This window comes from Leuciscus leuciscus (assembly GCF_965113295.1).
Source record: "Leuciscus leuciscus genome assembly, chromosome: 1".
NCBI lineage: Eukaryota > Metazoa > Chordata > Actinopteri > Cypriniformes > Leuciscidae > Leuciscus > Leuciscus leuciscus.
The window spans coordinates 34,459,141-34,475,498 of NC_138725.1; the positions used below are offsets into that span (position 1 = coordinate 34,459,141).

The following is a 16,358-nucleotide window of genomic DNA, read 5'->3' on the forward strand; positions in this document are numbered from 1 at the left end:
GACGGATACAGGAGTGTGAGAAAAATCAAGTAAACTGAAGGGGGAAGGTGTGATTGTGAGTTAAGAGAAAAAAACACTAGTGTGTGAGTGAGTGAGAGAGAGAGAGAGAGAGAGAGAGAGAGAGAGATAAAGGGTTGAGGGTGGGAGGATCTCCTTCATTCAGCAGAAACTCTCCATCAGACTCTTGAAGAGACAGACAGAATAAAGAGCTCAGCAGGAGGAGAAAACACATCTCTCTCACTCTCTCTCTCTCTCTCAAGTGTTTCTCAGCGAGCGTCTGGATGGAGGGAGACAGAGGAGTGGAGCTCACACTGAGTCCCGAGACTCTCACGGAGGACGACGTGTGTGTGATCCAGGACACGTGGAGACCCGTCTATGAGAACCGAGAGAACGCTGGAGTCGCTGTGCTCATCAGGTACGCCGGTTCATACATCAGCCATTCACAAAAATGCTTTGAACTGTAGTTTTCTACTTGGGTTATTCCAAGGCTCTTTAGACATGTACTATAGTAATACCACAGTGTTTTTGACTTGTATCATGGTCATAATATAGTTTTTGGACGTGTACCATAGTTATGCCATTGTTTTTTAAATAGACTGTGTTGTGGCATTTATAATTTGTAATTCTGTAGTTTTTGGAAATGTACTATGGTAATATTATAGTTGTTTGAACATTTATTATATATAAATGTATGTAATATGTAATACTGTTTGAGAACATTTGCCATGATAACACCACTGTGTTTTGGCATTTATAATTTGTAATTCTGTAGTTTTTGGAAATGTACTAACTTGTACTATGGTAATACTATAGTTGTTGAACATTTACCATGGTTATGCCATAGTTTGCAAAAAAATAATTTTTAACATGTACCAAGGTAATACTTTTACTTTTACTATAGTTTACTATATTTTTTATATATATAGACTGTAGTAAAACCATGTTTTGCCTTTTTGGAGCATATACCATTGAGCATACCATGATATTACAGTGTTCTTGAACATTTACCATGATAATACCACGGTGTTTTGGCATTTATAATTGGTAATTCTGTATTATCGGTAAGTAAACATTTTTTAACTTGTATCATAATAAATACTATGGTTGTGTAAAGCTGGAAGCTTACGCTGCTACTTTGAACCAATAATCGTTAAATTTATTATTAACATTATTTAAAAAAAAATGAACATACGTACCATGGTAATAATATGGATTTTTGGATATATTCACCATACCTAGTTTTTGATATGCACTATGTACATGATGTTTTTTGAACATGTACCTTGGTAATACAGTGTTTTGGGACAGGTAACAACGTGCTTTCATGGTTATGTGGGCATGTACCATGGTAACACCATGTTTTTTTTACCATGGTAATATCAAGGTATACTTTGAATGGCACTCATTCAGTACAGTAGCATGGTATATTTCAAAGTACTATGGTATTCCCACAGTAAGTCTATGGTATCAATTTCCATCGATCTCTATTGTTTTCATACTGAGCTGCTAATGATAAACTCTCACATAAACCTAACAGCTTTTGGAGAGTTGAGTCGTTTCCACATGTGCTGTAGAGGTTCAGAGCTGGTCATCTGAAGTTTGCTGGTTCAATCTCTCCCAAAAGCGAGTGGTGAACCATACTAGCATTGGTGATGAAAACACTGAACGTCAGGTGACTCCAGGAGGACCAACTCTATGGCGACATCACATGAAAGTGAAAACGAATCCCACTGGCGCTGCTTATGTTACCATAAATAAAGACTAATGTTGTATGGAAAGAGAATAAGTTAAATTGGATGCACGGGGATTGTGGGTAGCGCTGAGGTGTGAATGGGATTCGATAAACATACTGACCTTGTTGGGATCTCCAGCTGCTCTTCATGGTTTTAGCATGTCTAATGTACATCTATCTTTATGAGGAAATTCATTGACACAATGCAATCTCTAGCCGCTTACCCTAACCTTACCCATCACAACTAAGTGCCTAACCCGAACCCTGACCCTAAACCGACCCTTAACCTCATTATAACCTTATCCCTAAAACCAAGTCTTGACCCTCAAACAGGCCTTTAAAGGGCTCTCAGAAAGTGAGGACCGGCCAAAATCTCGTCACTTTACTCTCTTTGTCCTCACTCCAATGGTCTAAAACTCAAACTGGTCCTCACAAAGATAGTTGTACAAGTACACACACACACACACACACACACACACACATATCTAAATCAGGACAGCAATGTTGATATCATCTAAAACTAAAACATTTCGAATAACTTTTTACAATTTTTCAGTTCAAAGCTTTATTACACTTAACGTTTTCATTAATTAAATTAGAGCTAATGTTGATGCTGCAGACTATCCCAAACCAAACTATAATATTATTTACTTCATGCATTGTATTCCCAACCCAAGCCTCAGTGTATCAGAGTGAATCACAAATTCTTGAATCAGGAATCACGGGACATTCATCTTGGACTGCATTTCTCCGTGATAAAAAAGTTTGTCTGGATGTTCAGACACGATTAAATGCAGAAAGTTCAGTAAACTAACATGCATTTGTGAGCAACAGAGAGATGTTGAGCTAAAAATAAATGAGCAAATCAAAGAGAATTCAGGCCAGATATCTGAAACAGAATCTATTGAGTTACGATAGTTTGTTATTTCACTTTAAATCACTTCATCAGAGACTGATTCGATGTACTTCACCGCCAACTCTATCTCTCTTCTAGATCTACTGGCACGACTATAAAAGATTGTAATACAGCGAAAGAGTTCAAGATCATTTATAATACAGCTGGAATAAATAAACCATGAACATTAAACAAAAGAAAGAGCAATCGATTAAAGCGAATCAATATATTATAAAACCTATTAACCTTAGTTTGCATAACATCACTAGATCTACTAGTGCAAGTACCACACCCAAAAAAATGCAATTATGATTTAATGACTTTTATAGCTCATCATGTTTGTATTTTATTACATCTCTTGTTCCTCCTTGTAAAGAACATCCTGCTCTTCTTCTAATGTTCAGGAATTTGAGCGAATCATGAAACCACATGAAAGCCTCACGTGAGCTCATATTTCTTCATTCCTGACCTGTGCTCATCTATACCAGTGTTTGAAGACTGCAGTCATTTCTCTCTAAAGATAACGGCTCACATCTTCTCTGAGATCACACCTGAAGGGCTGCAATAAAGATTTATAATTAAACTCTTTCAGCTCGTGAAATTAGACTCATTTCTCAGAGGGAACGTGCTTTAAACGGAAGCTCTGTGATGCTTTAATTTAGCAGGTCAGTGTGGAATAAATCAGATGTTATCAACCATTTATATAAACCCAAGCGCACGCTGAAGCTCTAGAAGAGCCCCTTTCCCTTTCATGTCCGTGACTATAGTTGGTGACAAAAAGCACCAGATCGCAGCCAAGAACAAGAAGTAGTTGCAAACGGCAAAACACCTCACTTAAGCAGACACACTTTAACTGTGTGTCTTAAAGGGATAATTCACCCCAAAATAAAACTTACTTTAATAAAACTGTTACAATTTAAGACTCATTCACACCAACAACGATAACTACGATAACTATATTAGTGTCCACACCAACAGACAATAACTATATCCACACCGACTAACAATAACTATAATGAAAACAAACTATATTAACGTCTACACCAACAGACTACAACATTATAGTTATTGTTATAATTAACAGGCCTTTGCTCACTTCATGTCATCCCAAACAGTGTTGTTATTGTTGAGTAAAATGATTTAAAAAAAAATCGAATTAAAAAACTTGATAAAGCATGAATATTATGTGAAAAACTTAAGCGAAAAAATTTGAAATGATAGAATTAAAAAAGTTGAAGTACTAAAACTGAAACACAAGTCAGCGCCGATAGCCTCGTGGGAAGCGTGATGACATGGCAAAAATCACAAAGAGAAAAATAAGAAACGTTAAATTAGAAACGTAAAAAAAAGGACAAAATCAAACTTAAACTAAAACAGCATATAAATACTACTCAAATAACACTGGTTCCAAATTCATTTGTTAGTATTTTTTTACTGTAAAACACAAAACAGAGATATTTTGACAAATCTAGCCAAATTAAACCATATGATTCAATCTACACTTACATAATGACATTAAGGCCTGGTTTCACAGACAGGGTTTAGATTAAGCCAGGATTAGGCCTTAGTTCAATTAGCACATTTAAGTAGCTTTTATAAATGTGCCTTACGCCCGGTACACACTGTACGATTGTGGGCTGTCCCAGACGAAAGATGACCAATCGCTGTGATTTCTGTGGTCATGTGAGAGAGGTTCAAAGACGGCCAATGTCACAGTCTTGCACCCAAAGATAGATAGCCTGTGATAATTTTCAGACAGTGTGAGTAATTTAGCATGATCATCTTACAGCGCATTTAAAACACAATTGCCAATTAAAGTGCGATTCATCTTGCTCTATTTGTTTACCACTAGCGCATGCTGCTGATGTTTTATTCCTCTATTACTTGCGTTGAAGCATACGATTCAATACCCATCACCGTGTCGCACAGTGTGGTTTGTAATGATCAGATTGGGTGATCTGGCTCTTTAAAGGTGTCTTATCACATGCATATGGACTAAGAGTGTCTTCATAACTCGGGCTCCGCTTATGATCCCCACGATTGTTTTAACGTTTCCAGGGGATTTGAAGTGCCTTTGTTCGTCGTCCAGCCGCTGACACATAGCAGAGGTTAAGAGCTGGTGTACTCAAACATGAGTAATGACACACATTAGGAGGACAGAGCAGACACCGGCTCCCTTTATCTGCTGTTTGACTTCGACATGTGAGGATGAGTCTCTTCTGTGGGCATTTACTCGACTAATGTCTAATTAAGGGGACGGATCTTCCTGTCCTGTTGCGGTTTGGTTTAAGGTTCAGTTCTGAGGTGAAATACAGTTGAAGAGGGCGGTGGGACTTGTAAGATTAACACAAAACACAAAAGGGCTTCGTTCAAATACTTTTTTTTATCAATTCAAGCAAATTTGATGCAGGAGTCTGAAATCTGGAAGCCAACATGAAATCATTCATAACAACTCAATGCACCCTTTTGTTGAGCAACTTGAAACGACCCTCCAATGAAAGTTTTTAAGAGGGTTAACCAGTCCACTCTTGTTCTGCTGTAATCTAACAGCCACTAGGACTAATATCTCAGATGCATAAATCATGATCTGATGTCAGATATCTAACCGCATGTCAACCACTTACATTAGTATCAGGGATCTCAGACATGTGGGATGCACCGCGAGCGTCAGATAATGCAGGTTCAGACATATTAATTCACTTTAAAGGAAATTTAAGGCAAGATGACACAGCAATCTGTGTGTTTAAAAAGGACAGGACGTACCGTTACACACATAATCATAACAAACACTCCTGAGGACAATCGCACACTTCAGCAGTAGTGTTGAAACTCGCTCCCTGAGGACATTTTAAACTTCAGGATTGAAGGATTTACGATCAGCCTCTTATGGGGAAAATAAGCCATCATGTTTGAGGCCTGTAGATGAAAATACATGATCAGAAACCTTCAAGTGACCACCATCTGAAGTGTGCTACATCAGAACAAACACGTACATTAGCCTTCAAGACTAAAGGTCACCTACAGTAACACTGGGAATTTTAGTGATGTTTCAGATACTTATATTTAGAAATATTTAGAGCTGAATTATACATTTTTCTATTTTATCTGAGACACAGAACTGTTAGCTCATGCTTACATATTCTTTTTAGTAAGCAACCACCTTGCAAACACCCAGAACTGCCTAGCAACTGCATAACAACATGCTAACAACCAATAGGAACATCTTAGTGACTGCATGGCAACATCCTGGCAACCACCCATAACACTATACTATAATATATAATACTACTATAATACTAAATACTAAAATTTCAAGTCAAGGCAGAAACACACACCTGAATGTGATGGAGAGAGAGATCGATGTGTTTAGGTGATTGTAAACACAGAATCATATTTATACAGCCAGAAACATTAAACATTATAGAGTGTTTGAGCTGCTTCTGCAGGACAAGAGGAACAACACACAGACACCAGAGTCACAAACACAACTCCTGTCATACGGTCAGACATGGTAGTCACACACACTATAGGGTCAAGAGTGCAAAACTCCCTTTAACTGCGTCTGAACTCATTTTCATTACAAAACTGAGTAAAAAAAAAAACATTCCCTGAGTTTTATTGCAGTAAGTGGAGGAGAATTTCAGCAATGTTGGTTAAATATTATCTTAGGAACGGTTATCTGTCCAGCTGGATACGAACACACTTTCTCACACACTCACTTTTTATAGGTTTATCTGTAGGAACCTCATGAAACGGTTGCACAGCCCTGCTTTGATGCATTTCTTGTTAAAACAGGAAGTTTGGATCCTCAATCTGAAACTTAATCATCCACTACCTTTGTTATTTTCATTTATTTAAAATACCTGCTAAATGTACACTGAAAAAATTAACAAGGTTATATTCAAGTCAAATATATTGAACATTTTTCTCAATAAACATTTGATCACAATTAAATTAAATCTTTCATTTATAAACGTATCTAACTGAAATGTAAATCAAATGCATAAACGATCATAAATTAATGAAGATTTGCAACTTTATTTTTTATCACATGATGACGAGGATCTTCTGTTCCAGTCTGATTAGAAATGCTTAGTGTTTGCACTTACACATGTCTCTAAAATCAATTCAGGATCACTTAAAAAATTTAAATGAAAAACAATCACATTATTTCAGGGCAATAATACTAAATGATATTTTTAATTCAATGAAACATGATCATTTTGTTGGGGTCTCTTAAAGGGGCAGTTCACCCAAAAATCATGCCGTTCATCTGTGGAGCATTAAAGGTGATATTCTGACAAACATTGGGAACAAAATAAAATGGCCATTGACTACATTGTATGAACAAGAAAAACATTTAGAAGAAAGAAAGATAATCCTACAGGTTTGATGACAGATGAAATTATGACAGAATGATCATCTTTGTGTGATCTATCACTTTAAGAGGACCTATTATGCTTTTTGTACATGTTCATCTTTCTTTAGTGTTGTAATGTTGCTGTTTGAGCATGAAAAAACTCTGTAAAGTCCCTCCAGCGAGAGTTATTCTCTATATCACAATCAGTGTTTCTAAACTCCCTGAAACGCCTCCATTGTAGTCGTGAGTTTCTTCCGGGAACGAACACGTCACAATATTCCTCATTTAAATAATAAAGGAGAATAAAGGGGCAGAGCCTGGTTGAGTTAGTTACTAGTGTGTTGAAACTGGCCGTTATGGTTATTAGGGGCGGGACATTACCCAAACACGCTTGAAGTGCTTGACCAATCACAACACACTGCTCCAGCCGACCAATCAGAGCAGAGTGAGCTTTTCAGAAGGAGGGGCTTCATAGAGACAGGAACTAAACAGAGCTTTACTGACAGACTCGGAAGAGAGGAGCTGCAACAATGGAGAATATGAGGAAAATAATGTGTTTTTTGAACATTCAAGCATGAAAACCTGTTCTAGTAGAGGCCAAAAACAACATCAAGACTTTGAAAAGGGGCATAATATGCCCTCTTTGAATCTTATGGCAGGTCCAGATGAAAGGAAATGTTTGTTGTAAACATAACTAAATGTGTTTCCTCCAGGTTCTTCGGGAACTTCCCGTCGGCGAAGAAGTACTTCAGTCAGTTCCGCGACATGCAGGATCCCGAGGAGATGCGGCAGAGCGTCCAGCTGAAGAAACATGCCCTGCGGGTCATGACCACCCTCAACTCGATGGTAGAAAACCTGCGCGACGCAGACAAACTCAACACCATCTTCAAGCAGATGGGCAAATCACACGCACTCAGACACAAGGTGGATCCCGTTTACTTTAAAGTGAGTATGAGGAAACAAACAACATCAAATCTTGGCTCAGGGAGATTTTTAAATGTTTTGGAAAGAAAGGTTACACTTTATTTCGATAGTCCACTTTAGGCATTCTACTAACTATGAGTAACTTTGCAACTACTTGTCAAGTAACTCTCATTATAAGTAACAGTGGTCTCAGCCTTGCAGAGTTTAGCTCCTCCAACCCTAAATAAAAACATCTGATCCACACTGTAAAAAAGTGTTGTGTCAACTTGTGTTTGGACGACAACGATATGCTTAAAATGGAGACGTTTTTCTTTTGAGTTTTCCATGTGTACAGACGTACATTGTCAAAACAATCCCCATTATTCACACCGCTCCACAAAAACGACTAAAACGCTGTATTCTACTGCAAGGCCATTAGATGGCGATGAAACATAGACTGAACACATAAGAATAATAATAATAATAATTCATTATATTTATATAGCGCTTTTCTCTGCACTCAAAGCGCTTTACATAGAAGGGGGGAATCTCCTCAACCACCACCAATGTGCAGCATCCACTTGGATGATGCGACGGCAGCCATATTGCGCCAGAACGCCCACCACACACCAGCTTAATGGTGGAGAGGAGACAGTGATGAAGCCAATCAGTATATGAGGATGATTAGGAGGCCATGATGGACAGAGGCCACTGGGCAAATTTGGCCAGGATGCCGGGGTTATACACATATGCATGATGTCATCGTCTTCAGAGGATTTTGTTGTCTACATTGAGACCGTTTTCAAAAACGTGTACTTTGAAACCCGTTTTCAAAACTCCCCACCCAAAAGCACCCAAAACACTGTTGTCGTGTAAACGGACAGCCAAAACGCATAAAAAGTTATACGTTTTTAACGTATAACGATGTCGAAAACGATGTCGTGTAAAAAGCCCCTTAAAAAGTAAGTGTTCGTAAGTAAGTTTAGTCAACTCAAATATCCAAGTTGTCACTTAGTACAAATTCACATTTCAAGTTGGCTAAACTTAAAATAAAATTAGCACAAACACATTTTTTTATAGTAAGTTTTCAGGATTACCAGACACTTCCAAGCAGGTGAGTTGGAGCTAAAGTAAAATAGTTATCTATTCACCTAATGTTCTCTCTCTTCAAATGTAAGTGAGTGTAAATGTCAGCATTATCATATATTTCTAAGGGATTGAAGTCTGTCACGTAAAAGAAGAGCTTATTGATGCAGTTCAGTCAGTCTGCTATTTTATTCCAATCGTTACTCCTGATCGGAGGCTTCTGTAAATATTTTGTTTATACGTAGAGTTACACTTCAACTAAGTTTAATGGTGCAACGCAAAAATATTTAGTAGTGCGTAAGTTATAATTTGGCTAAATTGCAACTTACAATTTAGCAATTACAATATGGTGCAACCGAACCCTGGTTGACATAGTTGCGAAGTTACTTGGTCAGTATAATGTCTAAAGTGGACTATTAAAATGAAGTGTTTCTAAAAGAAGTCTCTTCTGCTCACCAAGGCTGCATTCATTTAGTAAAAAATACAGTAAAAACAGTAATATTGTAAAATATTATTACAATTTGAAATAGCTGTTTTCTATGTGAATATATTTTAAAATGTAATTTATTCCTGTGATCAAAGCTGAATTTTCTGCATCATTACTCCAGTCTTCAGTGTCACATAATCCTTCAGAAATCATTCTAATATGCTGATTTGCTGCTCAAGAAACATTTATGATTATTATCTGTGTTGAAAACAGTTGTGCTTCTTCATATTTGATCATGTGTTTTTACTGAGTAAAAGTATTCATCGTTTTACTGACCCCAAACTCATTTCTGCAGATTCTGGCCGGAGTGATCCTGGAGGTGCTGGTGGAAGCTTTCCCACAATCCTTCAGTCCAGCCTCGGTGCAGGGGGCGTGGTCTAAACTCATGGGCGTCCTGTACTGGCAGATGAACAAAGTTTACGCTGAAGTTGGCTGGGAATCCATCAAAAACTCTGCAAAGTGAAGGAGAGAATTCATGCAGAATTGTACAAATCACACCAAAGATTACTGCAGATTTGACATGTATATTTGATTCGTTTCTATATTCGAAATATTGGAAGAAAAAGAGCACAAGTAGAATATAAACAGCTGTAATCAGTGGCTGTTGTAATCGCACGGCGCTGGAGAATCCAAACAAACACTTCTTTATTAGGGGTGCACAATATATCGGCCGTCATATCGGTATAGGGTGATACATGTTCATTATTAATGTAATCGTTATCGGCCGATACATGTTCATTATTAATGTTATCGTTATCGGCCGATATATGTTCATTATTAATGTTATCGGCCGATGTATGTTCATTATTAATGTTATCGTTATCGGGCGATATGTTCATTATTAATGTTATCGTTACCGGCCGATATGTTCATTATTAATGTTATCGGCCGATGTATGTTCATTATTAATGTTATCGTTACCGGCCGATATATGTTCATTATTAATGTTATCGGCCGATGTATGTTCATTATTAATGTTATCGTTACCGGCCGATATGTTCATTATTAATGTTATCGGCCGATGTATGTTCATTATTAATGTTATCGTTATCGGCCGATATGTTCATTATTAATGTTATCGGCCGATGTATGTTCATTATTAATGTTATCGTTATCGGCCGATATGTTCATTATTAATGTTATCGTTACCGGACGATATATGTTCATTATTAATGTTATCGGGCGATATATGTTCATTATTAATGTTATCGTTATCGGCCGATATGTTCATTGTTAATGTTATCATTATCAGCCCGATAAATGTTCATTATTAATGCTATCGGCCTGATATATTAAAGCCGATAAATAATGGATTATTTCCTTCAGCTGAGACACTTCAGGTTCACCATGATGGATCTGAATTGCTTGAAATATGATTGGAATCACTTTGAAAAGGAAAATACAGTAAAGTGCAACGTGTACAGCGCAAGTCTGTCATATCGGCTACATACAATTATAATGAAAACATCATAATTGTGTGTTTGGGACGTGGTTTTTAATAGTGAGACTTTTGTTTTTGTAATAAGGCTCTCAAAAATGATATAAAAATTTGGATTTAGATTTATCGGCCAATTTATCGGTTATCGGCTTTCAAATATAAAGAATTATCGGTTATCGGTATCGGCCAAAATGTTCATATCGGGGCATCCCTATTCTTTATTAATCCACAAAGTAACACACAGGAGATCGCAGGAGCAAACTAACACACAACCAAAGGAAACTGAGGGCTTGAATACACAGGTGGAGTAATAAAGGTGAAACACAACAGGTGCAGGAACTAATGAACAACCAGAGAGACTAATAATCATCAGGAACCAAAACACCATTAAACTAAAGAACACAGAGAGAGTGAACTTTATAAATGTTTATGGACCCTACATGCTATTTTATCTGGACTTTATCGATGTCAGATCCCTAGCAACTGTTATTCAGCTCAGATAACAAACACTCGTATAAATCAGTGCAGAAATCTCAAGCTCTCGGCGGTCCGGCTCCCGTTAAATATTTACACATACTCCAGATAAACCATGGCCTCGTACACAAACACCATCTCCGTCAGATACAAAAATGTGCAATTCTGATGAAACATCTCTCAGTCTTATAAATAAACTCTGCTGGAGGTTTCAGATAAATATAAAGTTCATCTGCAGCGGATGTTTTTGAAAGAGACGAGTGCTTTTGTAACAGTCGCTTCCTCAGTGTAAAAAACTGATAGAAATGAATAACAAGGACTGTTCTGTGGAACTGAAGCAGATCAACTCTTTTCTTTTTGTACTTCTCCAAATGTTTTGTATCTGTGATATAATCACTGATTCAGAAATAAACTCTGAAACATTAAAGAAATAAACTCTGAGTCTCACACTTTTTTTTGGTCATCCGCTTTTCTTTTTTTGGAAAACCAACAATATTTTAAAATATTTCAAATTCAGATTTTTAATTAATAGATTTGTCATTTTATTTAAATTGTAATATTTTAATTTAATTTTAATAATGTTATTAAAATGTTACCATTTTCATTTGTAATATTATTATATATTATATATAAATCTATATATTTAATATTTTCGTTTTTTAAAATGTATTACATATACATCATATTTTAATTAGATATAATGTTATTAAAGTGTTAACATTTAAAGGTTTACTTTTATTATTATCATTATTATTAAAATGTTACGATTTTAATTTGTATTTAATATTTGAATTTTCAACTGAATTATTTTAGTTTTTAACTGTATTATATATATATATATATACATACAAACAATTTTAATAACATAATATTTTATTAAAATGTAACCATTTCAATTCTTAGTTTTATTATTATTATTAGATTATTATTAAACTGTAACCATTTTAATTTGTAATATTATTATATACAAATATATTTAATATTTACATTGTTAACTATATATATATATATATATATATATATATATATATATATACACACATCATATTTTAATCACATACATATTCTTTTATTAAAATGTTAACATTTACATTTTTACTTTTATTATTATATAACTAAATATTTAAATGTATAATTGTATTTTATATAATTTTATTTTCATTTTAATGTTTTAATTGTATTGATTTAATTGTATTTGCTACAGACATGCACTGAAAGCCACCAAACATGGATTGTTTTCACAGGAAGTTCATGAACTGCAGCACACGTGGTGTTTTGACGGATGCTATGGTAACCATGATAAAGTTTTGAAAGCAAGCACTGTTTACTGTGAGCTGAACGTGATTAAATCTCTATTAAATTCAGTCATTTTATCAGTGTGTTAACCAGCAGCATGTGTCTGTGTGTGATAATCCACAGCGAAGCACAGGAACGGCTCTAATCACACACACATTCAGCCTCTGACCTCAACAAACTTTACAAAGGAAGAGAGAAAACTTCATTATCAAGAGCGGAGTGATTAGAGGAGCGTTAGAGAGAGATAAACCATGAGTCGGATAAATGAGCGGATCTTAGTGGGACAAATGTCATTATAAACCTGTGTGTGTGTGTGTGTGTGTGTGTGTGTGTGTGTGTGTGTGTGTGTGTGTGTGTGTGTGTGTGTGTGTGTGTGTGTGTGTGTGAGTGAGTGTGAGAGAGAGTGTGTACTGCAGACAGAGACAGAGAGAGAGTGTTTGCGTGTGTGTGTGTGTGTGTGTGTGTGTGTGTGTGTGTGTGTGTGTGTGTGTGTGAGAGAGAGTGTACTGCAGACAGAGACAGAGAGTGTGTGTGTGTGTTTGCGTGTGTGTGTTTGCGTGTGTGTGTGTGTGTGTGTGTGTGTGTGTGTGTGTGTGTGTGTGTGTGTGTGTGTGTGTGTGTGTGAGTGAGTGTGAGAGAGAGTGTACTGCAGACAGAGACAGAGAGAGTGTGTGTGTTTGCGTGTGTGTGTGTTTGCGTGTGTGTGTGTGTGTGTGTGTGTGTGTGTGTGTGTGTGTGTGTGTGTGTGTGTGTGTGTGTGTGTGTGTGTGTGTGTGTGTGTGTGTGTGTGTGTGTGTGTGTGTGTGTGTGTGTGTGTGTGTGTGTGTGTGTGTGTGTGTGTGTGTGTGAGTGAGTGTGAGAGAGAGTGTACTGCAGACAGAGACAGAGAGTGTGTGTGTGTTTGCGTGTGTGTGTGTGTGTGTGTGTGTGTGTGTGTGTGTGTGTGTGTGTGTGTGTGTGTGTGTGTGTGTGTGTGTGTGTGTGTGAGTGAGTGTGAGAGAGAGTGTACTGCAGACAGAGACAGAGAGAGTGTGTGTGTTTGCGTGTGTGTGTTTGCGTGTGTGTGTGTGTGTGTGTGTGTGTGTGTGTGTGTGTGTGTGTGTGTGTGTGTGTGTGTGTGTGTGTGTGTGTGTGTGTGTGTGTGTGTGTGTGTGTGTGTGTGTGTGTGTGTGTGTGTGTGTGTGTGTGTGTGTGTGTGTGTGTTTACACAGATGTAGAAACGGCCTGTAGCATCTGAAATCTGTGAGTAACTCAAAACACACAAACACTTTCAGACAGACAGATCGAGTCTGAGTCTCACACACTCCAGTGGAAACAGAAGAAACCTCTACACACACGCCACATTCTTCCCTGTTTCATTAACATACAATTCCTAAAACTCCCATTTTTGCTCCAGGAATGGCATGTTACCCTGTACGCTGTGTGAAGAGCTGTCATGAGAGAGAGAGTGAGAGAGAGAGAGAGAGAGAGAGAGAGAGAGAGAGAGAGAGAGAGAGAGAGAGAGAGAGAAACAATGAGTTGAAAACACATAGGTCTACACAAAACTTAAACTTAAAAAACATAAGCAAAAATTTGAAATGTTTGCTTTTTATTTTATTTGAAATAAAATACAATTTAAGTTAATGTGCTAAAATTACTAAAACTGAAGTTTAAAAATATTAAAGACTGTTGAAAAGAAATATTACCATATAGAAATAACTTTTTAAAAACGATATACTAAAAAACAACAATGTATTAAAAAAAATTTAAAAAGCACAAAACTACTAAAATGAAAACTGAAAATATAAAAATAAAAGTGAATTTCAAAATATTATTAAATACTAAGCTAAAACAACAGTGACTGTACTGCAGATTTGAGTTCCAACCCCCATCAAACACACCCGAACCATACAAGCACATTCAGGATGATGTGAAAAACTATATTCAGGTGTGTTTGATTCTTTATTCAGCACGTTAGAAGAGTATAAACTCTGACACAATGGCAGTATGGGATTGGTGTATTGAACAAACATGTGACACAAGCTGACTCAGCAAAACTGAGTCTCAGATTTTCCTGAGAAATAACAACGTTTGGGTCAACAATCATCAATCATCATAATCACCACCATCATCATTATCATCATTCAGTAAGAGTCAGAGCTGTGAAGTGAATGAAAATAAATGTTTGAGTCTATATTGAGGGGCTGTTTACACAGACGCCGTTTTCAACTAAAAACCGTTTGTTTACACGACAACAGCGTTTTGGGTGTGATAAAATGCAAATTTTGGAAACGGGTTTCAAAGTGCAAGTTTTTGTAAACAACAAAAACACGAATCTCTGAAGATGATGACGTCACGCACATGCGTATTACGTGTTCAGTCTATAGTGTTTCATCGCCATCTACTGGCCTGGCAGCAGGATACAGCGTTTTAAGTCGTTTTCGTGGATCCGTGTGAATGGGGATCGTTTTGACAATGTTGTCGTCTGTACGCGGAAAACTCAAAGGAAAAACTTCTCCATTTTAAGTGTATCGTTGTCGTAGAAACGTACCCTCATATGTTGGCGAATCTGAGGTCTGTTTGAGACACTGTTGAGATCTCTTCTGAGGCCCTGTTTACACGAAGGGAAGACGCAGATATTTCCCTGCGGTTTGGCCTCTCATTTACACGAAAACCCAGTTTTTATCACAGAAAACGATTATTTCTAAAAACTCCGGCCAAAGCGGAGATTTCTGATAACGGCAGTTATGTGTTGCCGTGTCAACTGGGAGAAACGGGGTTTTAGGTTCTCAAACGTCACGTTATGCTTAAAGGAGAACTCAATTTTTTTGTAAATTTGGAGTGCTGTCAGTACAGAGAACAATGACAAAAATCGGTGTTGCCTACACCCTGTTATCCTCTTTTTAAAATTTGCACCCTGTATTTACTTCCTGTTTTCGGTCGTAGGCCACAGTAGTCAACTGTCGAGTTCACGCACGTGATCATAGGTAACTAAGCAACAGTGGAGAACTCGACAATCGACTACTGTGGACTTTTATTTTATTATCACTTTTATTCATATCTTTCACATCTACTGCAGTCAGATTCACCGTGTTCACTCTGAAGGAATCACTCACAATGGCTGTGCACTTGTAATGACACATCAAGGATGTTAAGAGGCTAAAAGCAGGTTTAAAACTTGCCCCATTTAAGTCAACAGGGTGCAAATTAAAAAAAAGAGGATAACACGGTGTAGGCAACACCGATTTTTGTCGTTGTTCTCTGTACTGACAGCACTCCAAATTTACAAAAAAATGAGCTCAATGTTAAAATTGACCGGAGTTCTCCTTTAACATCATGTGAGCACTCTAGGAAGTCACTTGTGTTATTCATTGTTGTAGATTCTGAGGATTCTGATTGGCTTGCATGGCGTATTTATGCGGGTTGATGTAAATGACAACTTCTTTGAAAACAATGTTGTGTGTACGATGTTATTATTGAAAACGTGATGGGGGGGGATATTCGTTTCTCTAAATACCCGGCTATGTGTAAATGTGACCTGAAGCTCAGGTGAGTCTGGAGAAATGTCTCTGGTTTCAAGGTTATTGTCGTTCAGATGATAAATGAATGACAGACACATTTCCCATCAAACATCTGATCATGTGATCGATCTGCGCTGCTTCATGAGTCACAGTGACTTGACACCATGTTTGATGAATGCTCAGTTCA

At 37.1% G+C, this 16,358-nt stretch overlaps 1 protein-coding gene across 1 annotated transcript; it reads left to right on the forward strand.

The window, feature by feature from the left end:
* The first annotated feature begins 140 nt into the window (after positions 1 to 140).
* Positions 141 to 11,827, forward strand: cygb1 (cytoglobin 1). Its single transcript, XM_082153060.1, has 3 exons — positions 141 to 415; positions 7,701 to 7,932; positions 9,759 to 11,827. Exons 1-3 carry the CDS (start codon positions 282 to 284, stop codon positions 9,924 to 9,926), a joined length of 534 nt encoding a protein of 177 aa, XP_082009186.1. The 5' UTR covers positions 141 to 281; the 3' UTR covers positions 9,927 to 11,827.
* The last annotated feature ends 4,531 nt before the right edge of the window (positions 11,828 to 16,358 follow it).

Coding starts and splice junctions, on each gene's coding strand:
- cygb1 (XM_082153060.1), top strand. CDS start 282: ATGGAGGGAGACAGAGGAGTGGAGCTCACACTGAGTCCCGAGACTCTC. Junction 416..7,700: donor GGAGTCGCTGTGCTCATCAG/GTACGCCGGTTC, acceptor TGTTTCCTCCAG/GTTCTTCGGGAACTTCCCGT. Junction 7,933..9,758: donor TGGATCCCGTTTACTTTAAA/GTGAGTATGAGG, acceptor TCATTTCTGCAG/ATTCTGGCCGGAGTGATCCT.